This window comes from Camelus dromedarius, chromosome 4 (assembly GCF_036321535.1).
Source record: "Camelus dromedarius isolate mCamDro1 chromosome 4, mCamDro1.pat, whole genome shotgun sequence".
NCBI lineage: Eukaryota > Metazoa > Chordata > Mammalia > Artiodactyla > Camelidae > Camelus > Camelus dromedarius.
The window spans coordinates 32040922-32067185 of record NC_087439.1 but is presented as its reverse complement, the minus strand read 5'-3'; the positions used below and the strand labels follow the sequence as shown (position 1 = coordinate 32067185).

The following is a 26264-nucleotide window of genomic DNA, read 5'->3' as shown; positions in this document are numbered from 1 at the left end:
AGCCAAGAGTGAACTGTAGTGAATATATTTTTTGGTTGCTTGATATCCAGTCACCCAGCCCGAACTGCAGATGCTGCTTTCAATTACAGAAGCCAAAAGGAGCAGGCACATGACTAAATCTTGGCCAGCTGGGCAATCTCTCCAAGGACTCTACACCTTTACCTGATCTTGCAAGAACGACAGGAAGGATTAGTGATATCATCCTGACCAGGCTGTTCCTGCTAGCCCACGGTCCCTTTGCTCCTTTGCTTCTTCGTCCTTGACCTTCTAGTGCTTTCTTGATTCCTGCCTAGCACTTCAGAGAGTCACTGTATATCCTTCCAATAAATTCCTTTTCCTGTAGTCAGATGGTAGCTGTTGCTTACAACACAGGGCCCTGATATAATCAAGAAAATGGGCAGAAATGGAAAATCTCTTTTAAGATCTGTTTTACCAGAAGTCTATCTTTTCAAAGAACTCATTTTGGGTATTGGATATTGTTACTGTCTGCATGTCTGTGCCCCCAGGCCCCACCAAATTAATTTGTTGAAATTCTAACCCCTAATGTAATAGTATTTGAAGAGATGGGGCCTTTGGAAGGTAATTAGGTCATGGGGGTGAAGCCCCCCATGCTGGGATTAGTATCCCTCTAAGATCTCTCCCCACCGAGGATACAATGAGAGGACAGCTATCTGTAAACCAGGAAAAGGGTCTTCACTAGAACCCAACCATGCTGGCACCCTGTTCTTGAACTTTCAAAACTCTGAAAAATGTGTTTGTTGTTAAGCTACACATAGATGAGATAATCTGAGTCAGTATCATAATAAAGAGATGGATTCCAGCTGCTAGGCAAACTCATCTTGACTCCTTTTATTGGAAATAACAAAAATCACTATGAACACCAAAGCCAAAGGAGGATTTATTGGTCCATATAACCAAATTTCAAGAATGACAGGGTCACCTCTGGGCTTCAGGGACTAGAGGAATGTCATTAGCAGTATCCATGTCAGCCTTACTCCTTTCTACTGAGTTGTCTAAACCCTGGCTGCCAGCAATTCCTGGGCTTGTATCTTCCCAGCTTCATTTATCTTAATTTCAACTTGAAAAATCTTGGGAAGACACTAGCCTAATTTAAGTCATGTCTCTTCCTGCTGCAATCACTGTGGTCAGGTAAGATGAGGAACTAAGATGAGCCCATCTTTGGTTAGGTACCTATCCTTTGTCAATCACTCTGCTAAGAAGTAGGATAGTTTATATTTGGACCCTATGTTAGACTGGAGAGAGGAGAGTTATTTCCCAAGAAAGAAAAGTACTAGACCAAAAGAAACAGTTTCAGAAGTATTATATATTTATATGTATATTATGTATTCATAATATCTTATAGATATTTACATGCGAAGGGTCTACTATATTTTTCTTAGTCATAAAACACAAAGATCTGGAAGAAACTATCCAAATTTGACACCGGGTAGGTAGGTGGGGCTTGGTGGGGGTACAGAGAAGAAAAACTGATTTTGATACTTGTACATTCCTTTGCAATAGAAGCACCCTTGATAGTCAAGGTTAGGGGGAAAGGAGGAGGTGGAGAGGAGGAAGGCAGGGAGTGAAAACAGATTCATTACAACTACTCTAGAAGGAATACTTAAGCTACGGGATTTGTATATATATATGTATATATCTTACATACACAACCCCTCCTATATTAATCTCAACACTTCAGATAATTTAAACTGGAGCAGCATTTGGTATTTCCGAGGAAAGGCTTTTGAACAGTAAAAAAAAATTAAGACCTTTAGAAACATCATTAAATCATTTACTCAGTAACAACACTTAGTAGATAACAGGAACACACTGCACATATTCATTTCTCATTTGGCCTGAATAAGCAGTTTTGCTACACAATGCTAACATAATGTAGGTTTTTCTATCACCAGGAAAAAGTATTTTAAATAGTCCATCTTTCTAAAATTGAAGTGACTATTCTAAACAGGTATTTAGAAGGGAAATGGGAACAATTAAGGCTTAATTACAATGAAAATAATAACAAAACAGCAGTTACAGAAAATTTAAACAGGAAAATTACAGAACTGTATATGAAAAAATTATGCATGTACACATATTGTATCAAAATACCTTTTCTATTTTGGTGACTAAATTTTGGAGATAAAAACAAACTAGTTCAAGCATTTCTGAATATAGAAATTTAAGGTTTATATTAATTAAAAGCAAAATATTAGTCTGTTGAATTAACCATATATACACCAAGATAAATACTTGGAATTGTGAAAATGGAAAGTGAACATCTTCAAATTTCTCAATATTTTCATAGCTTAAATAATTAAACTTTTTTCAGTCATTTTTTATTAAAAATAAGTTTACTTAGTTTTAAACTCGGGCCAATGTGCTTTTCTTAAAAGACAAAATACTTAACTAAAAATGATACTGTTTGTACCAGCTAAAAAATAACATTTACATTTGTCTAGATGTAACAATTTTAAAAACATACAAATTCAACATATAGTAGGAAAATATGTAAAAAAACACATAAGGAATTATGCCCCATTAAAAATATAAATTCACCTTCTATTGATTCTATATCAAAAACTAAATATTCTGATTTAAAAGGAGTTTCTATAAAATGTCAAATAGGCATTGTTTGCTTTCCTAATACAATGAATAAATAACAAATATTTCTATCTCAATTAAACAATACTTTCAGTATTTCTCAGCAAAAATGTAGTATATACATATACATGGGAAGGCAAGCATTGTCCTGTATTCAAGTTTTAGAGTTTGAGTTCTACTAAAATGTTTTCTACAACTCAAAAAGGACAACACACACAAAAGTAAAAAGATGAGGTAAACATCTTACACTTTTAAGAATTACTTGAATCTTAATATTCAGATATTCCCAATGCCTAGGCTCTACAATGATGCTCAAAAAGTCCTCCATAATGAATCATCATCATCATCATCATCATCATCATCATCATCATCATCATCATCATCATCATCATCATGACAGGTATCTGAACCATATAATGAACAGCAGGTTTCTTGGTCTTCTGAGTAGGCAATGATCTTCCCTGTTACTACAAAGCAATCAAGACTAAGTTTTGTCAAGAATATTGCTTCAGTGTGGGTTTACATGAGGCACCACGCTACAGTAAGAGCAGCTACAATGCCGTTCAAAATTGCCATGCTATAGCCCATGTGGAAAGAATGTCCAGTCATTTTTCTAGAGGGGAAAAAGAAACAAATGAAAAAGGAAAAACGTTAATTTGGTAAAACAAAAACATCAGTTTTTATTGAAAATGGTAACAATTTGGAAACATGTTTCCCAAATGTTTTTCACACATTAATACACAAGTTAAAAAGGAATACTGGAAATCTATCTGCAGGACTAGTAATAGATCCTAAGCTCTCAGTCAAAAACTGTCCTGTTTATCAAATATAATTTTTCAGTGTCATTACTTAGAGCAAAGTGCTCAGTTGGATCCCTATTAACTTCTTCACTGTGCTTCAGTCACATATGTGTACCACAACCTAATTCTAAGGTTTAAAATCTTATTACATTAACAAGCATGTTCTTTCATTAATTAGCATTGTGTTTCCTTACTTTCTTATTCTTATTTACTTAAAATACATATTATTTCAAGTCACTGTCCTGTTTGTACCATTGTTTAGATTACATAAAGGAATTCTACTTTTCCTTTGGGCACTAAAAACAGCACTTCTCCATATGAGAGTCATGTCTTACATAAAATCAGATTATGTCTTTCATAAGTATTTCAGATCTCAACCTAACTGGTTACTTAACCGAAGTGGCTTTCAGTGAGTTCCTAAATATCAGCACAGACATTGTCATATGATTAGTGCCAACTAGCTTATGTGTACAGATTTTCCCTGACATTTGTTCCCTCTATCTTGCAGCAATTTTACTTTACTACATTTTCTTTACTAACTATATTGCAGTAATACTCTTGGCTTATGTTGATAAGGATGAGTCATGCTAAAAAGAAGAGAGTAGTGTCCAATTGGTGTGAGCAGCAGAATAGAATCTTATCACTGGAGCAATCCAAACAGAGGACACAGAGAAAGGCACCATGCTGGCAGCAGTGAGAGCCCAAAGTCTACACCCTGGATTGAGAGGGTCATCAGGCTCCTGTCTTCTTTCCTAAGCACAGATCAAAGCTAGGGAAGTCCTGAGATCAGAATTTACATTTGAAGAGCACTTCATTATAATGCTTCTATTCCTGTAAGATCAGTGGCAGAGGGTAAAGAAGATACAACCCCTCTACATTCACCCGAGACTACAGAAGACCCTGATGCTTCCTGCTGGCCCTGTGTTCTGTTCCATGGGAGTTATTTATTCTCTCCAATCTTACTCACCTGGGACTAGTTTAAGATGCTTCTCTTTATTGTCTCAACGAAAAGTGAAAATAATGAATTTTTCTAGTTTGTTAACTTATCAATAAAAGACACAACAGTGTAATACATAAATCAACCTTAGTGATGTGTTCAGCATATTCCCTTATACTGAAAAGAAAATAATTATTTTATTTTTAAATTTTTATTTATTTAAAAAATTTTTATACATTGAAGTACAGATAGTTACAATGTGTCAATTTCTGGTGTACAGCACAATGTCTCTGTCATAATTATTTTCAAAAACACATTTTTTAAAGAGACATATTAGTTAAGAAAATCTGTGAAATCATGTTTGCTCAGATAAGACCTAGAATTGATACAGGAAAACAGGGTGCTGGTCTAGGAAGTATAATGCCTCTGATGCCTGTTCTGTGCTAGTGCTTTATACGCATGATTTTAGTTAATTGCCACACAAACACAGGAAGTAGATTATATCAGTTCCACTTTACACATAATCTTACTGTGGCTTATAAGAAAAGTAATTTCTCCAAAACTCACATCAAACAAGAAGCAGTATGAAGATTCAAGCCCAAGTATTTATGATGATAAAACCTTCTCGTTTGCCCCTAGTGCCCGCTGCCTCCCAAGAACCAATGAAAATGAGAAGCATTCTGGGGGATGGAGGGTAGCAAAAGCTCTGTGCTCCATGTCCCCTAATGTTAATCATTGTCAACCGCCCACTTTGGCCTAAGTCCTTATCCCCCAAAACAACTAGCTTTTCCTGTTAACCGCCACTGTTAAGAGTTACCTCCATGACTACTTACAAGGCTTAAAAAAAATATGGGGATTCTGGACAATTTTCTACTTGATTATGAGCTCCTGAATAAAATTCACATAGCCAAAGGAAGAAAAGAAAAAAGGTGATTCTCATGTGCCATTGAGGGTTAATCTACCTAGCTGTATTACCAACTATACGGTGAAATAGATACACTAAATGCTTTGACCCTTTAATTTCCCCCCAAATTTATTTATTAGTGAACAGGAATTTATTTTTAAATTTATCAGCATTATCATCCCTTGTAAAAAAAACAAAACAAAACCAAAAAACTACTGACTCAAGAATATTTAAATTCATACTAATATAGCTAATCACGGACAGGAGTTAAGTGCTCTCTTTTACTAGTTTGTGACCCCACACTCCCATAAAACAGAAAAAAACCCAAAGTACAACTTACTAAACTTTAAAAAATTATAATAACTACAATGTTGGTAAGATTGAATTTTACTGAGATATACAAGCTCAAACTGCTCAGTGACCCTTACAAATCAGGCAAAACAAAGAATTTTAGTGGCAATGAAGAAATGCTTGGTCTTTCTACAATCTCAAATGCACTATACTCCCACTAGGAACACTGTAGCGGTTGTCACACATGTACTGCCAGGCAAGGGACTAAAAATCCTTGTGGAATCACTTGCCTTAAAGCTCCTTTTTAAATACCCACTATGATTTTCCTCCCTAAGAAAGATACGGAGAACCCCTGGCAGATTTTCCTTCCTAAGACTCTTAACTTGTGATCTCTGAAGCGCTATAAAAAACTGAGGGTTATCTTGATTCCCCTTTGTCAAACTTTTTGTTTCTTGTAGAAAACATGTTTTGAATTGAAAAATAATGACTATGGTGCCTATTTTACTCAATCTCTCTTTAAATGTATGCATTTTACTTTTTAAAGTATAAACAGTAAAGTGTAAATGCTTAACATAGTATACAGATCAATGAATCTTTATCATGGTACACACCCTTAATGTACCTGCTACCATCCAGGTCATAAATAGAACATTTCTAGCACTGCACAAAGCTCCTTTGTTCCTCTTCCCTGTCAATATGTACCTTCCCTCCCCCAAATCCTTAGATAATCACCATACTGTCTGCTATCATGAGGACTGGTTTCACTTGCTGTAGAAACTACACCTACATGGCATAACACAGCATATATTCTTCTGTGCCTGTATTCTTTCACTCAGTAGTATCTGTGAAATTCATCCCTGTTGTTGTATGTAGCACCAGTGTGCTCTTCTATATTGCAGTTTAGTACTTCGTTGTATAAAAACACAAATTTATTCATCCATTCCACTATTGGGCATTTTGGTTGTTTCCAACTTGGTGCTCATATAAATAGAGATACTAGAAACATGATACTACGTACACATCTCTGGTGGGTCGTAGGCATCTGGACTCATTTCTCTTGGAAAACCCTAGGGGTGAAATTGCTAGATTATAAGCTAGATGTAAATGTGGCTTTAGCAGAAAGCACCAAACATTTCCCTAAATAGCTGCCTGCTTTACACTTATACCAGCAATGTATGAGTTTCAGTTGCTCCACACTGTCACCAACATTTAGTATGTCTTTTTAATTTTAATGGGCCTGCAGATTATGTTGTTGTTTTAACATTTATTTTTCTCATGACTAATGTATTTACTACTCATTCAGATGTCCTCTTTTTTGAAGTTTTTGTTTGTCTTTTGCTCATTTTTCTATTGGTTTATAGAGTTCCTTACACACCCTATATACAAATCCTTTGCCAGAAACATGTCATAATCATCTCTCCTGTTTATGGCTTTTCCTTTTCACTCTTTTAATAAGATATTTTTTGATGAACACAAGTTCTTAATTTAAATAAAGTCTAATTTGTTAATTTTTAAAAATAGTACTTTTTTTGTGGGCTTTGACTACTCCAAGGTCATGAAGATATTCTATTTTCTAGAGAAGTTTTAACGTTCTTCCTTTGACATATAGGTCTGTAACTCATCTCAAATTAATTTTTGTATATGGTGTAAGGTAGAGGCCTAGGCTCATTTTATTCCTTATGAATATCTACTTGTTTCAGCACAATTTATTGAGAAGACCATCTTTTCCCCCTTACTGAATTACTGTGGTGCTTTTGTCCTAAATCACTTAAGCATGTTTGTGTGGGTCTGTTTTGGGGCTTTCTAGTCTATTCTTTTGTTCTGTTTGTTTATCCCTGATTAAAGCAACAACTTTTCTATATAGCAGCATTTGCCAATTAAAAAAGAAGTTTATGCTAAAAGGCCCCTTGTAAAATCAGAGGAAAACTACAAGATCTTAGAAATGCAACTAATAATAATGTGCAAGACTCACATGAAAATAACCGTAAAACTTTACTGGAGATGTAAACAGACATCCTGTATTCATGGAATTGAAAAAATTATTGTTAAGGTGGCAGTATTCCCTGAATCGATTAATAGATTCAACGCAATTCCTCAAAATTATAACTGCTTTTTTTTTGCAGATATGAACCAACTGGTCCTACAATTCATATGGAAATACAAGGGACCTCAAACAGCCAAAACAATCATGAAAAAGAACAAAATTAGCACTCACACTTCCCAGTTTCAAAATGTAATACAAAGCTACAGTAATCAAACAGTGTGCTACTGGCATAAAGACAGATATACAGATCAATGGAATAAAAATTTTTTTTCGTTCAGCAAGTTTTTATTGAGCACCTACTCTGTGCTCAGCACTGTACCAGGTGCCATGGAGAATATAAGAGAAGTATAAGATACAGTATCTGCCCTCAAGGAGCTTACAAAACTTAAGCAGGAATCAGATGTACATGTGACTCAGGCAGCATGTGAATTGTTTGACCTCTCTGAGCCTCAATTTTCCAAAATGGAAATAAAAATAAAATAAAACCTACCCCTATAAAGCTGTTAGGAGACACAGGTGTCTGGCACATAACAAATGATCAATAAATGTTAGCCACTATCTAGTATAAAAAAAAAAAAGCTTAGCTACAGATGGGATTTTTTAAAATTCTTCTGATGTTCTACTTTATTTCTCCCTTCCTTCTAAGTAAAACACCTCAACATAGACCCATTCCAAAACCAAAACAGAGGGGAAAACAATAACATTTTACAAGCAGACCCAGGAGGTGGATGGAAGAAAGAGACTGACAAATTATAGGTCTGTGTATGTATGTGTGTGTTTCTGCTTGGTATTACCCTCTTCCTACAAGTTTATAATCACCTCTCCCTTTATAATTCACTAGTGAACTTAAGACTTCCAGTATTTATATCTAGATTTTGTAGCCTGCAAATATTCTTTCTAGCAATATATCTATATTGGTATTTAACTGTAACTTTTAAGTGAATAAGTCATAAAAGAATGATACCTTAATTATTTTCATTTTCCAGGAATGGAATACATTTGAAATTTAAGATTCCAATGAATTCAGTGATTCTAGCAAGTTAAGTTGACTATACTCTTAACTCTGAACCACAATTAAAGCACTGAATAAGCCACTGCCAAAAGTTTCAACTAAACTATCTTTGCTTTTTTTGAGACTGTTTCAGGCAAATTTCTCTTTATGTTTCATGTTGTTTATTGTTTTTACTCTGTCCTAGGCTAACTCTGAATTGAATCTCTACACCATAGACTCTTTCTTGAAATATTTATTTCCATACCATATTAACTCCTACACCACCTTTTCCTCACATATATTCCCACATTTCAGATATGCTTTTATGACAGATTTCTTGCAATTTAATACAGTAACACCATTGCCAACTGACTTTGCTTTAAGCAGAAAGCTCTCTGCTTGCCAGAGTAAGAAATTATATTAAGGGTCTACAATAAAAACCAATTGGCTATTTGTTCCTGTGTCTGACTGGCTCAGTAGGAGACAGGATGAACTAATTTGTACTAATCTATTCTCTCTTCACAAATCTGAGCTACCTTTTATTTATCATTCCATCCCTAGCCAAGAAATCTCTAATGCCTAAAGAACATTAAGTTGTGTGAAGTTTGGTTGGAGTAACTATCAGTTCTTTATCTGGAATCAGAAGTTCTTAACCCAAACCCAAAATCTGAAAGAAAATACTAAATACCATATTGCAATCACTTACAAAGCATTTCTTTTATGTTTCTTTCAGAAACACAAATGATGCTTTTATATTCTTTTGTCCTAAAAATTACTTATTAGAAATTGCTAGAGGATGAAATTGTGTGTATTTCCATCAACTTTACCAGTATTATTTAACAACAAAGGGTTAGAATTTCAAAAAGTAAGCTTTCCTCCCTGAGGAAGTGCCATGTCTCTCATTAAGGGAAAAAAACATACATTACATCACCCCTTACTTTATACTCTGAAGTCCTTTATTTTATCATTTTTTCAATTCTCTTTCCATTATTTTACTTCACCAAAATTTACAGAATGAATTCTCTATATCAGACATTATATATGGGGACAGAGAAGCAAGAAACAGTATTGCCTTTGAAGATGTGTCCAGTGATATAGTATGCTAAGTGTTAAAGATTTTTAAAAATTCTTTTGATAGCATTACCTGGAAGACAAAGGAGCCATTTGGCTTGTAGAAGGAGAGATTTTAAAGAAGAATCAATATTTGAGCTAAAATTGAGTCGGAGGAATTTAGAGTTCTAAACAAATAACGATATGTGCAGAAGGAACACATACGGAGAATAATGCAGGAAGTGGTTAATAGTGTGGTATGGTGAGACTGAGCAGCCTGGAAAGCTAACTTTCCTTCTCCTGGGGTTTAAACATGGCTCCACTATTTACAGGACTACTTTAAAATCTAATTCTCCATTTTTAAAATAATAATAATTCCTCTCTTTAGCATTCCTGTGAAGACTAAATGAGATAATATTAACAAGCACTTGTTGCAGTGCCTCACATTTACTGAGCACACAATCAAAAACACAACAAATGTCAGCCATTTTGTCCTTGACCAGCTAGTCACTGAGGGAGGAGGAAGAACTGAAGATGATGCCAGGTTTCTCACCTGAGTTACTGGCTGGATGAAATATCATTCACCATGACAGGGAACCCCAGAGAACACACGGGTTGGTGGGAAGGGGGAAACAATGAAGTCAATTTTACATATGCCAAACTAGAAACACCTGTAGAACACTAAAGTAAAACTCCCAGCAAGCAATAAGAAAAACCAAAAGTGAGGTTCTCAAGAGAGAGGCTCAAGATAGGTTAGATGGACTCAGAAGTCTTTAGCCAGACCTCTACTTCTCAGAGTAGTAGCTGAAGAAAAGGGATTCTACAAATGGGAAGCAGTAATGAGAAAGCTAGGAAAGAAAAAAACAAAAAAACCAGGAGGGAATGGTGTCACAGAAATTAAAAAAGAAAAGCATTTTGAAAAGGAATGATAAGAATCCACAAATGATAAATGCTAGAGAGGGTATAGAGAAAAGGGCACTGTTAGTGAGAATGTTAATTTGGTGCAGCCACTAAGGAAAACAGTATAGAGGTTCCTTAAAAAAATAAAAACAGGCTTACCATATGATCCAGCAATCCCACTCCTGGGCATATATCCAGAGGAAACTAATTCAAAAAGATACATGCCCTCTCAATGTTCACAGCAGCACTATTTACAACAGCCAAGACATGGAAGCGACCTAAATGTCCATCAACAGATGAATGGATAAAGAAGTTGTGGTATATATATATATAACGGACTACTACTCAGGCATTAAAGAATGAAATAATGCCATTTGCAGCAACATCAATGGATCTAGAGATGATCATACTAAGTGATGTCAGAAAGAGAAAGGCAAGTATCACTGATATCACTTACATGTGGAATCTAAAAAAACGACACAAATGAACTTATTTACAATACAGAAACAGACTCACATACTTAGAAGAGAAACTAATAGTTACTAAAAGGGAAAGTGGGGGATAAATCAGGAATTTGGGGTTAGCAGATACTAATTACTATATATAAAATAGATAAACAACAAGGTCCTACTGTATTGCACAGGGAACTATTTTCAGTATCTTTTAATAACCTGTAATGAAAAAGAATATATAACTGAGTCACTTTGCTGTACACCAGAAACACACAACACCGTAAATCAACTATACTTCAATGTAAAAAAAAAAAAAAAAAAAAAAAAAAGGAATGAAAGCCATTTCAAATAATGGATTAAAAATGAATGTTATATGCTATAATTAAGAGGTTTGCAGTCAACTCAAGGAGAAAAATTTTAGTGCAGGAGTGACTATATGACACCTGTGATAGCAACTACAGTCACCATGGATACTGGGACTATCTCTTCTCTAGTCTTCCAAGATACTTACCTTTGGAAAGATTCTGGCATGAGGATTTTTTCTCCAACACAGGAGAAACTTGAATGTTTAACAAATACCCTAACAAGAATGCTGGATATAAAGGGAAAGATTGAAGATATATAAAAAAGGGAACTGGGGGTGGGGGATCTAAAGCACAGGAAGTAAAATTAGATTTGGGCAGGGAGAACAACACTTCATCCTTTGAGGGAAGAGGAATGAGTGGAGTGGAATGATGAATGTGGATGTAAATTAAGTTTGGAAGAAGCAGGAAGTTCCCTCATAATAACTTCACGAAACTGTAAGTGGTCCACTGAAAACTAAAGTGTATGTGAAAATCTGGAATAACTACAGAAAAAAAAGGGAAAGGGATGCAAGATGAATGAACGGATGGACAGACGGATAGTGCTAGCTAATAAGAGTCTAGTTTAGACTATGAAAGTCGTGAACTCTAGTTATTCAAATCTTAGTTTGGATGATTCGCCTCTGCCTCACTATCTTTTTATATGGAATACCACAGCGCAGCCCTTGGTCTATTTTGGAATGAATTTAAGGTCTTCTGCCAGTTTGACATTTCACTAGCTTTGCTCCAGATTCTCTATTTGATCTTTCTTTGACCCCTGTAACTTAACAATTTTACAGGACAGGCACTTCATACTTCTCTGTACAAGTCCTGGTTAAAAAGAAGCTAGTTTTCCTCAGGGTTTCAATCACTTCTAACAAAGTTTGATTTACTTATTACTCTGGCTTTCCTATTTTTACATTTCAATTAAAATTATTTTCCTTACCACTACCTTATATCTCCTAGTCTATTTCTTAACCCTGAAAAACACTTCCCATACTTGGCAAGGAAGTAGCCTGAAGACTCAGAATCTAAAAGAAGAAGTGAGTAAAATAAACACAATGGGTTTTATAACTTACTTTGTTATAATTTTAAACATCTTACAGCTTAAGTTGTAAGCTTTCCTGCTTGTTCAAATAATCTTTAGCTCACCTTTCATTACTACTTTCTCATCACCATTCATCCATTAAAACTCAGATATTTGGTAAAAGTTAATGTTTATCATTTAGATGTGAAGTAATTATTATAAATTAGTATATTAGTGTAAAATGCAATTTTTAGAAATGTGTGTCATATCCTTAAGACCATAATACTAACCAATTAGAATGCAACTATCTGAACAGACAAGCCCACTCCATATAAAAAATACGTATTATATTATATATATATAAAATCACACACACATGTATCTGGTTTTTTTTTACCAAAAATTAGAAATCTTTTGTAAGCAGTATCTAAGTTCAGAGTGGTCTCCTAAAGAAGGGGTTGGCAAACTAGGGTACATCGGTCCTGCTACCTATTTCTTTTTACTCGAGCATTGCCTCACTCATTCCTCTACATATTGTCTATGGGTGCTTTGGTGCTACGTGGCAGAGCTGAAGAGTTGTAACATGGACTATACGGCCCAGAAAGTCAAAAACATCTACCACTTGGCCCTTCACATAAAACGTTGCCAACTTTTATACTGAAGCCTTCCTATACTAAGTGTAATCCATACATCAGCAATATATTGGCGTTGCCTAGGAATTTCTTAGAAATTCAGAATCTCAGACCCCACCCTAGACATACTGAATTAGAATCTCCATCTTCAGCTAGGTCTTCTGGTGATTCCAAAAGCCTCAAATAAGTACTGATGTTCACTATTTGGAAATATACAAATTAGCAATGAGATTTCCCAGGAGATCATTACTTCAGAAATCGATCCCAGTTGCTTTCTATGTGAAAGCTTCAAAGTTACTGTAGTTTCAAAGAAAAAAATGTATAGGTTTAATGAACACTTATAAAACTCGTTTCACTGTATCATCAAGTTCCTAAACAGATTTTACAACTTCTTTAAAAATTTTTATGACAGATAACTCAAATAAGTAATCAGATAAAAGAATATATAGGAGAAAAAAAATTCTCCCATTTTTCTCTCTGCCTTCTTTGTGTATATATTTACCTTGCTAGGATAGTGGTTACGCATTGGATGTATTGTGTAAGTGTGTATGTATATATACATTTGTATTTCAAAGTAGCCTATTAGGATAAAATACAGCAAAATATTTTTAGAGTGAAATGCCAGAGAGTAAGACTAAAACCATCATATTAGCTAGTTTACCAGATTTTAAGGTATAGATATATTTGGGTGGGGTTATTTAAAATAAAGTTTTGCAACTTTTAACTTTCTAAGTTATATAATTCTGTGCTGTATGTATTAATTCTATAATCATAAAAAAATCAATAAGGGGAAATTTTAAATCAGTCACTGTCCTAGCAAATACATTTCTCAATTATTATTAAAAATAGAAAATGCTATTAAAATATAAAGTCATTAGAAATGACTGTACTGACTTCAAGGTTTCATGATAAATCTGAGGTAAAGATCTGGATAAACATTTACTTAAAAGATGTAAAAGGTAAGGAAAAAAGTAAAACGTATATACATAACATTGAGCTGTAATGTATCATTCTTTAAAAAAAACCACAGAAGCTGTGGTGAACATTTTGAGCATTTGCTCCACTGCTTCATTAGCCCCGTAATGAGTCTAATGATGTACATGAGTAAGTATCAATTATGAAGTATCCATCATCTTAACGAAGCAAGTTGATTTATTAATCTACACAATAGTAAATAAACCATGCTACAATAGAATACAAAGATTTAACTTAAAGGGTTTCCTCTTTTTTTGACAAGACTTATTCTCCTTAGCACTATATTTAGTTTCGTAGCTATACTGCCAACTTCTCTGGTCCAACTTCTGCTTCCAAAACTTAAGTATAGTCTTTATGATCTCTTTAATCCCTTCTGGATCTTAATTCAGTAATAATTATGCCTTCATATATGCACTAATGTCCTTCATCTAAAATTATACCAACTAGAAGTTTTCACAACCCCATGCTTTGCTGGTGTGATATTAACTAACATAATGACCTACAGGCCCTGAAAGATCCTAAAAATAAGCGAAGTTCTTTAACATGGATTTACAAATGAATACATTTAAGATATCTTATTGTACAGTCAGAGAGAAATAAAGATGTATCTGGTTGGACAAAACTGCGTATTAACCTATAATCTACTTATATATAGCAATCTACTTGGCTGCAAATTGAAGACATGTTAACTTTATTCACCATTATATCAAGGCAGAAAAATGCCTGAGGACATCTGTCCTGGGAACTCTCTTGGTTATTAGACAAAGACAAAGTCCTTATTCATTAGAAAGTTAGGCCAAAAAGTAAAAAAAAAAAAAAAAAAGTGCAAGAAAAATGGGATTCCCAAGCCTTTAGACTTCATGAGTTGGTAAAAAAACAATCTTTTTTTTTTTTTTTTTTTTAAAGAGAGTAACTGACACCAAAGTTGCCAAACTTTTGTTTTGCCAAGAACAAAGTTTGAAAACCACTACCATCTACTGTCAGCATTATTTCATAAAAGAGCATCTTAACATTTAAAGGATAGAAAGGGGGAAAAAATAGAAAGGATAAAAATCTCATGATAAATTAATAATTACTCAAGAAAAGACAGTTGGCAAGCAGTGGTAGGCCATAGTCAGACATCCAGCTTAAAAAACATCTCAATTAAGGAAAGGAAAGTTCTGGGACTACTATATCTGCTTTATCATCTGATATATGTGTTGCTTTAACTAGTAAACTTATTACCTGAGGGTAGATACTGTTTTTACCTCATTTTGGAGAGGAGGAAATTAAGGCTCAGAAACACTAAGTGAATGACCTGCTCAAAGGTTCTGCTAGCATACGGTGAAGTCCAGATTTGGAAGCCACCTCTTCTGATTTATAAGCCCTTTTTTTAATATAGCAGGCTGATTCATAATTTATGAAGACTGTTGAACACACAGAAAGGGTTCCAAGTTAAACACTGCCAACTGCTACCTCTTAGGTATTTTCTTATCAGTGCTGTTCTGTGCATACGGATACCTTTGTCTTTTCAGCAGCCCATTCATAACACATTGTAAATAGCAGAAGCAAAGGCCATGGTAAACAAGTGCAAAGCAAACACTCACTAGCTATATTACTTTATGAAAGTAACAAAAATCAAGAATATTTAATATGATCTCTTACAGGATTTTGTTACATCTAAGTCTCCATTCAGATCTGTAATGGAATATATTTAGTAAGACATGCATATATTTTAACCCTTTACTTCAAGAAGCCACAGTGCAGTGCCATTAATAGTGACAGCATTACAAATGATAGCTCCCAAAAGTCCCTAGATAATGAAACTTTATGATACTCAAATATAAAGGCCAAGTTCTTGATCTCTTTTGTCAGTAGCTTTTCTTTCCTACTGCAATTAGCCATCTGACATCTGTTTCATCAGTCCATGGCAATAAAGAATGTGATTTGACAAAGAGGCAGCTCTCCAAAATCTGTATGAAAGAGTCATAGTATCAATTTATTGTGTTCAATGTTAAATCTAGCATGCTTGGAAAAGAAACTTCTAATTCAAATACTAAATCACCCAAGAAGGTCTTGACCTTCCAGACTTCTATTACTGTCCAAGTTAACAACTCATATAGCTCAGTGGTAGAGTGTGTGCCTGGCATGCACAGGTCCTGGGTTCAATCCCCAGCACCTCCATTAATAAATAAGTAAGTAAATAAATCAACCAACCAACCAACCAACCTAATCACCTCCCCCTCAAAAAAATTAAAAAAAAAAAAAAACCTCGTAACTTCTTTTCTATTGTAATTTTACTATTCTGTTTGCACAGTATCTTCTTAAACCCCAAGAGCTAAAGCCTTGAACGTCAATAAGAACAAGAACTTAGAGAAAACCCTTCAATAACAAAGAAAAATAAACTTAATGTGGAATAGAAAAAGAATATTATATTACAGCAATGCCAATTCAAAATCGGGAATCTTCCAGGATTAAGTATTCTATTCACTGTCCGCCTCCCTCCTACAGTAATAGTAACAACAAACACACATTCACACACAAATGTAATGGAGATTTAGATATGTCAGCATCCAATTACACATTCACAATTTTACACAGGAAATAACACATGCAGAGTATTAGATCACATGTGTTAATTTTTAGTTTGTAAAATAGTTACTAAATCCAATTTACCAGAAAGCAATTCAAATGAAAATCAACTGTTCTCTTTTCTTTTTTACGTCTAATTTATTTTGCAAATACCAAATGGCACTTTAAGGCAATATAATTTTTTAAAAAGCTGTGTAGAAATAAATTTAAATTGAACTAAAAGCATGTATTTGTTGACACAGTGTGTCCTGATATTTATCAAATACCATCTGTGGTTGGAAGAAGAAATAGGAAGATGAATAACTCAGAATGATCCAAACAAAAAGACCAACAGCATCAGGAAGGTAGCAGAGTCCCTGGTTTGTATATTAACTATGAAATACTACAGATTGCCACCCAAATTCTATGGATTATAGTTTAGGCAGGCTTTAGTGAAAAGAAGAAGTTCCTCTTTACCTTGGCACATTCCTAAAAATCATGACATAACACCAATAATTATAAAGTTGTCCTGCATTTTGACCACGAGCCCCACATCAAATAAGCCATAAATACAACCAATAATACATTTAAAAGCAAATACTAAACTTCAAACGTTTCTAACAATATAAAATAGTAAATATATGCCCTTATATCTATAAAATGAGCACCCAATTGTGCCTTCCAATCTGCCTCATCTTAGGAAATGCACAGATGTGACCATTTGAGAGGCACCTGAAGTACAAATACTAACTCTGACTGAGTAGAGTTATAATAAAAGTATTATTATTTTGCTTGATTTCTGACAATTCAAAATGGTACCTGCTGAATAATTCTGAGGGTTTAGGTCTTGTTTAAAAACTATCTATGGAAACTTAAAATGATGTCTATTTTTTCTTTTAATAAATACTGCTTGTTATATCCTTAATAACTTTAGCTACAAGCATTGGTTTTTTTCCTCCTTGGAAATAAAATCTCTGTGGGTATTTCCAGCACAATTTCCTATCTCTACAAAGTTAACTTCTTGGCTTGAATGTTATAGGAGTACATGCTGTTAAATCTGAACTTTGATCTAAATAAGATCAAATAAAATCACACCAGGAGTAAGACTTTTGTAATTATCACTAGCAATTGTAATGAATACCCTTAACTTCTTTAAGACTACTGGCCCTTAAAAGAAATATATTTGCCCATGACCTTTGCCTCTATGTAAAAGCACTATTAGGTAGACAAATTTAATCACTTGTTTCACTCATTTTCATACCATTGTTACTGAATATTTTGACTCTTTATTACAAATGAGCTGTCTACACCCTGCTTCTTTGAGATCCATCACATACATTATCATTTCCCCACTAAGTTTATTTTTAGACATTAAAGTAACAATTTTATCCTCGCTGAGACCTATTATAATCATTGAATGGTTTTTGTTTTTAGCATGCTACCTCTAAACCTGCAGCTACATCACTGCACCACTAGATGGGGGTTGTGCACACGTAATGTGAAATGTAGAGGTCATTCTAAAGTGGAGAATTTTTGTTTCTGGGAGAAAACGATGAACGAGGGAACAAAGAGTAAAATTTTAAGAACAGATTTTAATTGGATTTGGCAATACTGCATGGGCAAAAATGCCAGACAGCAAAAGCTCACAGTGAGTGCCTCTGTCAATAAAATGATGCTGTTTCAATCAGAGAAATTTTTCCTGTTGATTCATTTCATAATGAAAAGGAGATGAGCTAGCTAGTATGACAAACAAAAACAAAAGGTCAGGCGCTAGGTATGCTAAGTGCAAATTATTTGACTTTGTGCAAGGTACTTAAATTCCTTGGGACCCAGTTTCTTCATTTGTTAAAAAAAAAATGTTGGACCTAGACTAATGAAAACCCCAAGGGTGACTTAGCAGACTTAGTTCTCCTATAATCTTTAATAGGAACATCTAAGACATTTCCAGTAACCCTAGAATATTCATTAAAAAGGTGTACTTGTTAGGAAAAACACAACTTCCAGGCACGTCTCCTATCCAAATCTAACTTCCTCCCCAATCAGGAGGACTTAGATAAAAGTTCTGGTGCTGCCATCAGTCCAGCCTACAAAGAATCTGAAGATTCTTTCAAGCTTTGAGTTCTCTCTGAATGCAGTATCTCTGCATGGGTAGGTCACACAGTTAGACGCATTAACTCCTAGAAACTATAATTGAAGCAGATCACCATAATGTTAAATATTGATTACATACACACTGTTATATTTGCCTACTTGGAAATCACTGACAAAACCCAATGTATGAACAGAGGAAAGTAATGAGGAGGGAACTAAAAATGTTGATTAGGTAGTGGAGAAGAGCAGGATAATGAATTATAAAGTAGCAAGAAGTGGCCAATACCTACATAGATACTACCCTAAGGAATCTAAAGTTAACTGCATCTGCCTCTTGTTCTCTAACACTTTCACAGATTTTCAGAAACAACTAAGAAGATAATTTAAAAGTACTATTGATCCAAATTTTCTTTTCCACAGAGTCTGCTTCCTAATACAGGTTTGCGTGTGTGACATTGCATATACCTTTTAACTCAACAAAGTTTGCAAAGTCAGCATGACAACCATCTTTCTTAAAAACATGTCTTTTGAAGCCCATTAAGTATCTGACTGAAAATATATCATAAAGTTCTTTAACTATCTTGTATTTCATAAAGGGCTTGTGTGTATGTAAAAGTGAAAGTTTCTAAGCTATATCTTTCTGGATTATGTTTGCGTCCATCTCCTTACCCCCAAATTCATGTCAAAACCTTACCCTCCCAATGTGATGGTATTATGAGGTAGGGTCTTTAGGAGGTAATTAGGATTAGATGAAGTCATGAGAGTGAAGCCCTCATGAATGGGATTAGTGCTCTTGTAAGAGTCACAAAGAGCTTGCTTCCCCTCTCTGCTCTCTGTCTTGTGAGGATATAATGAGGAGGCCATCTGCAACCCAGAAGATGGGCCTCACCAGAAACTGACCATGTTGGCACCCTAATTTCAGACTTCCAGTCTCCAGAACTGTGAGAAATAAATTTGTTGTTTATAAGCCACCCAGTTTATGGTAATTTGTTACAGCAGCCTGAACTAAGATAATATCTAACAAACATGGAAGAGTAATTCTGAAAAAAATTTTAATGAATATAAGGGTTTTATTTCTTAACTCCTCTCATGAATTCTTGATCCAAATTGCTGATTTCATTAAATGTCTCATCTAGTATTTACTACATATCAATAAGGATTATTATTTTCTTCCCTTGAGGAGTTCATGTTTCTAGGGGAGTACAACTAATTTACAGCCATAGTAAACACAGTCATCTCAATTTTTTTCCAATTCTACTAGTTTAAAAACAAACAAACAAAAAGCCTATATGTTTAAAATCTGCAAAGGAGAGCAAAAGACTGCTTTTTAATAAACCAATTAGACTTGATTACTTTCTTCACACATGATATTCATGGAGTTAGAGAGTATTTTTAATAATAATCTTAATCTAAGAAAAAATAAAGAGAAAAGTCTCTTCATTTTATGATGTCTTAATTAGCTTACCTTTCTTTAGTTTCTAATTAGTTAAGGAGACCTCTGTTTAATAAATTATCTTAGACCCTAGCTATTATTTATATTAGATTTCCTTTAAAAATTAAATTGACGTATATCATGACTACTCTTTAAAGTGCACTTAAAACATTGAAAATTTCAAAGAAATACTAAATAGAAAATGTTCCAATAAAAATGTTAAATAAAGTATATTGTGACAAAAATTTTCATTTTTTCAAAATATGCAAAGAATGGGAAGACATACATTAAAATGTTGGCAGTCACCTTCTCTAATCATGAGTTTTTTCCATTATTTTCTTTTTGCTTTTTAAATTTTCAGCAAAGAACCTGTATCATTTTTATATAGTCAGAGAAAATATTTACATTAACATCACTATTTTAGGTAATAAAAGAACACGTTAGTTACAAAGATACTTTTATAAAAGTATGATGCTGCAAAATAATAAAATATATCAATCTGATTTCTAAGAAGATAACGTCTGAAGATTTCAACTTTCTCAAAAGGTAGCAAAGTTGTTTCCCTGTACAAGCACTCACTCTACTGGTGATACAGAGAATCTACTTATTCTGCCATTTCTGAAGTAACTGCATTATTTTCTACAAGCACTAGAGGGCAGGGTTCTCAACATAAAACAATTCCACAATTATCATTACAGTGTATGTTTTTTGGGGGTCTGTTCATAATGTGATCAAATATCACTATATTTATTACATGTATTTTTTGGACTGTGCTTCTGTTAAACATATGATAATTTTTAGTAACAGTCTGACTCCCATGAGCTATTTAATAGCTGATTTATCATACATAAAATTAATTTATCCCCACTTACATACTGAAAGGAATTCAAACACATACACACATACAATATACATATTTCAAAACTTATTTTTAGGGCTGTATTAACAAATATGTAATCGAAGTCTCTGATATGACACCAACTCATATTAAAATTGAATGACTAATAAAGACATTGAAAACTGAGGTCCATCACTACTCGTTCTAGTTTAATAAAAAAATGCAATGATATTTTTTGAGAAATTAGCTAAATGCCCTCAGAATTCCAGATCTTTAAGGAAACAAAGAAATGCTTTTCTCTAACTCCAAAAGCTTCTAATGTATGAGGTTTATGAATTCTGGTGGAAGAGAAGCTGAGAGGGAAAATGACATTCCAGGAAGAGAGAACACCAAGAGTAAAGTCATGGCATCTCAAAAGTACAGTTTACTTGGGGGATGTCAGGGTAATTTGCTACATAGCTACAAGAGAGGGTGCACTGGAGAAATAAGCTGAATATAAAGTTGGAAAAGTAAAGTACAGTCCCTTGGGGAAGAATTATTATGCTGTATTTGGAAGTCAGACTTTATTTTGAAGGCAATGGGAAAGCCACTGAAGACTTTTAAACAAGGGAGGGGTGTGACTAACATCTGCTTTTAGAAAGGTAATAATATACAGGATGAATTAGAAGAGCAAGACCTTGGAGTAGAGACTAATTAGTCAAGTACACTGACTTAAATAGGGCAAAAACACTGTGGGTGCTAAGACTAAGTATTCCAATAATGTTTCAAAAGGCAAGAATGACTGGACTTGGTGAAAGGCTGAACTATACAGTGAAAAGGGGTTTCAAGTCTTGATAAGTGGGTAGATACTTATGTCTTTAAGAAAGACTGGAGTTTTAATAATTTTAAGTGCCAGGTACTCTCTGAAATCCAAGTTGCAAGATCTACTGAATACCTGTAAATGCGGGACTAGAATTTGAGGAAAAGAGGGACATAAATAAGAAAAAAAGTAGTTTGTGACTTACAAAAGGAGTCTCTCTCATTGTATCATCTATATTAGACTCACACACCTTGTTAAAGTAACTGATGTCAATGAGCAGCAATAAAATATGTATCTGAACACTTAGCAAAATTAACTTTCCAACTGAACAGTACCCATGTAAACTATGGGATGGTACAGCACTATTAGGTATAACTTAGTCAATTTAGATTATTAATTAATCATTATCTACTCAAATACATACACAAAACATTTATTGGCAAGTACATGATTTACACTACATATACAGATAGGGATTAAGACATTTAAAATACATATACACATTTCATCTGAAGTGAAGCCAAAATTTTTAAAGATATCTTTATAAGACAGAAAAATCAGTTTACTAATGATGAAGGCCAGGAGTAACAATGATTATTAATAACTATCATCAGTATTAAACTTATTTACAGAGTCCCTCAAATGGATTTTCTTACTTGATACCTACAAGTTGTCCATGGGGAGGGCTGGAGATGGCAGTAGTAACAACAATAACAATTATAATACTCTGATAACACACATATCATTAACAGAATTTATTTTCTACTCTTCGTCTTTTCCCCCCTCCCTCCACCCTCAGATTGCAGAATACACTAGAGGTCTTAGATGCTGTTATTCGGAAATTTATATTTAAAACCGGAGCCTTCCCAACATAAATAGACTAGATTAGAATATGGACTACTGAATTTTCTAGAATTCTATGAAACAGAAAATACAGACCAAAGGAATTTAATACTGTTCCACTATGAAATGTATGTAATCTGGTCTAGACATATAAATTGGATGCCATACATCGTTGCTAATTACTACACATAGTTTAAATCTGAGGAAAAGTTTAATCCAATTATTAGGTTATTATAAATCTGACTACTTATGCATGAATCTTGTAAAACTTTCACATTACTAGTATTAAATGAGCCTTCATAAACTATTTTAAATAAAATCCCATCCCAAAAGGACAAATAGCCATTAAAATTTCTTTTTAGATCATTTCTGGAATTTAATTTTTTAAAAACCCACTCCATTATCTATGTATGGGAGATTAAAATACTCTTCTCTACTTATCTAATGGCTGAGACAAGCTGAAAACCTTGAGTCATCTGTATTGTATAGATTAAAGACTGGGGCCTCAACATATTATCCTACAAATAAGCAGCCTCTTGTTTCTATTTTAGTATTTTCAACAGAGTTGGAATGGGTTGAAAAAGAAACAAGAACAGGAATACTTACTTGAACCTAGCAGGTGAAAGAGGAGTAGGAGGAAACATTCCTGGTTCAAAAGAATCAAAATAAGTCACTGTCCAAGAAAAGCTGCAGCAGGAGAATCCGGCAGTTAAGGATATTATGAGTAGAGTCCAGAATCCTTAATGGGAAAAGAGAGGGGAAATCTGAATTATTAACTCTAAATCAATTTAAATTAAACCAGGAGATCACCTTCAGATGATCGTATGTATTTCTGATATTCTAAATTATACATAACTGATATAAGGTATGTGAGTTTAGTAGAAGTGAACCCATGTGGAAGTGTAAAATACTAAGAACAACTAGAAGTCATATCAAATACTTTAATTCAGTTTTAATTTCCTATGTGAAAAAAAGAGTACAAATTCAGCTTAAGGATGTAACTTTGATTCACAAAATTCAAATATAGGAAAAAATGGTTCAAACTCTTCACTGGTAAATGTCCTGACGTTTTTCATTTAACTTTGTGAATCACAACTTGCTGCCTCCTATTACTTAGTACAAAGTGATTCCTTTCTTTCCACACCATGCACTTTTGATATGAATCAACTTTAGAGTGTTTACTCTTTACAGCTTTTTTATTAACATTATAAACTTAATTTGATTCTTTAACCTTGCTCAGTATATAAACAACAATTTCCAAGTTCTAAATGGGTTGGGAACCTAGATTTTATTTTCAGTCAGACTGAAGCTTTATTTTGAAAAATAAGTCAAAAGCACAATACTATATGGGCTGCAAGGAAAGAGAAAAGAGTTGAGAAATGGAAGAATGTGGGGAATAAACAAGGTTAAAATAGAGGGAATAAATTAAAGGATTTCAGACAGTTTACTAAGCCACCACTACTGATAAGTGTGTGTATCTCTGGCCTCAGCAGCACAGAGAGGAAGGAAAGGTTGAGAAGACTACAGTAGAGAATGACTTATGAATTACAAAATTTCCTAGCTGCAAAGGTATCTTTATTTTAGCAAGAAGCAGGAAGAAATGTGTGCATTTAACTGGTTGTAAGCCATCTGAAACCCAGTAACAGACTGATCAAACTGGTAAGTTAAACTCAGAGCAATGAAGTATTAGAAAAACAAAAAAACTGTAGCAAAGTATTTTTGAAAGATAAACTATTTTTTTTTCTCTTGATAGTCCCCTTTCCTTTACCTTCTTTTAAAAAGATAATGGACTTTGCGTTCACTGCCCCAGAAGGATGTGGCAAAGAAAAGACAAACAGCCCCAGTGTCTCTTTGATTTTTATGTTGCAAAATAATAAAGGGAACAATGATAGATATAAGCACGAGGAGGGTAGATAAAGACAGAATGTCTTAGACAGCAAATATAATGACTGGGGTATAGAACAAAATGTTTGTGTAGAACAGGGAGAAAAGAGTGAAGGTTTTATCTATGGGTGGGAAAAATTCCCATTTTGAAGAAGTGTGTTGTGTGTGTATGTGGGGAGGGAGTAGTGCTGCTGGGGCTTCCTGGTGGAGCCACACAATACCAGATTGGAGCTGTGTACAGTATCTTGGCAGGTGGGCCAGAGCCAAGCTTGCAGGTGCTTCTACCCTAAATGGGGCATAAAAATAGCAGGCGGTCACATGGCTGGAAGGTGGAACCTCTGAAAGGGCATCCTGACGAGAATGCAAAATGATTCAGCAGTAACTCATTTGAGCAAACGTCTTGAGGACCAGATTGCACTCCCATCCCAATATCCTTGCACAATCAGCCTCTAGAATCTCAACCAAACCTGGGGCTGAGTGAACAAAACCTTAGTAAAGACTGAGGCACAAACTTCCTGTCAACCTGGAGACTTGGGACTACTGTGGAATGATGGAAATTTGTAAATATTTTAAAAAGTGAGAAAGACACAAAATAACAAAATGTGAGGCTCTCTAAACCCATCAAGCTTTTTTACTCTAACAGAACGCCCATCAAATTTAATACTAAAATATCCTTGAGTTTTCAGAAATGACTAATCCATGATCTAAGTGCCTACCTCACCTTGGGCATTTTAATTATTTTATATTCATTCTGAAGTAATCAACAGTTACATCCCTGACAAAAGTCAGGTCACGATGATAGTATGTTGCAACACTGTGGTCTAGAAGTGCTCGTGCTTCTGAAATTACTCAATTCATGTGTGAACAATCAGAAAAGCCACATAAATCGGCAACTTCCAACTCAATTTTTAACAAGTTCCTACCTCCAGAATCCTGAAGCAAAAATTTGACAACTAATATTTTGTAAACTCATTTTACCAAGAGTTAAAAAATAAATTTCGTTTAAGAATTAAAATAATTTTTAAAAGGCACAAAGGCATATAAAAATTAAGTTAAAGTCTTCCCTCCCTAATTTACCAATTCTACTTCTAGAAGCAATCAGCTGAGAGTACTTTTCATCTTCTATAAAAGTTTAGGTATCTAGGAGCTAGTTATAAACATGAAATGTACAATATGTATATATTTTCTGTTTATCTTCCAAAAGTGGGATTCTCACCAGAAAAACTGTCCTGCACTTTTTTCCCCACACATTGTTGGAAGACCTTTCATATCAGTACATGTAGGTACAATTCCATTGTATATTTTTATTATTCCAGTTTTTCACTATTAAAAACAATGCTGTGAGTAATATTCTCGTACTAAACAATACAGTTATAGAAAGGTATCTGTTACTGCTGTATCATAGTACAGAGGCCTTTAAATAAATACATACACCCTTCTTTCTTCTCTATAGTTCAATTTTCATCAGTTGATGAAATGATGCAAATTCATTTCTTGTATCAACTGTAACCTCTTGGACTCAACGTTTTCACCTAAAGCAAAGCAAAGCATGTATGGAAAATCCCTATTCTAATCCCTTGGCTGGAGTTTTATATTCACTTATCTAACAGCATATTTTTGGGGGAGATGATTTATCAAAATACATGATTTCAGTTTCAAAGTATAGTTACTTTTCTAAAATCATGCTGGCAGCTTTATGTATTTCTATAAAAGCTTCCAGCAAAGAAAAATTGTATGTTCTAAATATTTTAATTATATTTAGCATTTCAGGTTCACAGGGATGAGATGACTTCTGTAAGTTTTATGAACTCAGAGATTTGGAGTTATCTGCACATATTACGTCAGCAGAAAAAGCCAGAAAAACAAAACAAAAACCTCC

The 26264-nt window shown here is 34.2% G+C and overlaps 1 protein-coding gene across 1 annotated transcript in view; it reads right to left on the bottom strand.

Annotated features, from left to right (window-relative positions):
• Positions 1-1770: 1770 nt before the first annotated feature.
• ARL6IP6 (ADP ribosylation factor like GTPase 6 interacting protein 6) overlaps positions 1771-26264 on the bottom strand; it is a 35230-nt gene continuing 10736 nt past the window's right edge. Inside the window, exons 3-4 of the mRNA XM_010985621.3 lie at positions 23108-23240; positions 1771-3217 (exon numbers count right to left, since the gene is read on the bottom strand). Of these exons, the coding sequence (XP_010983923.1) occupies positions 3124-3217; positions 23108-23240 (227 nt within the window). The 3' untranslated portion in view covers positions 1771-3123. The remainder of the gene's footprint in view (positions 3218-23107; positions 23241-26264) is intronic.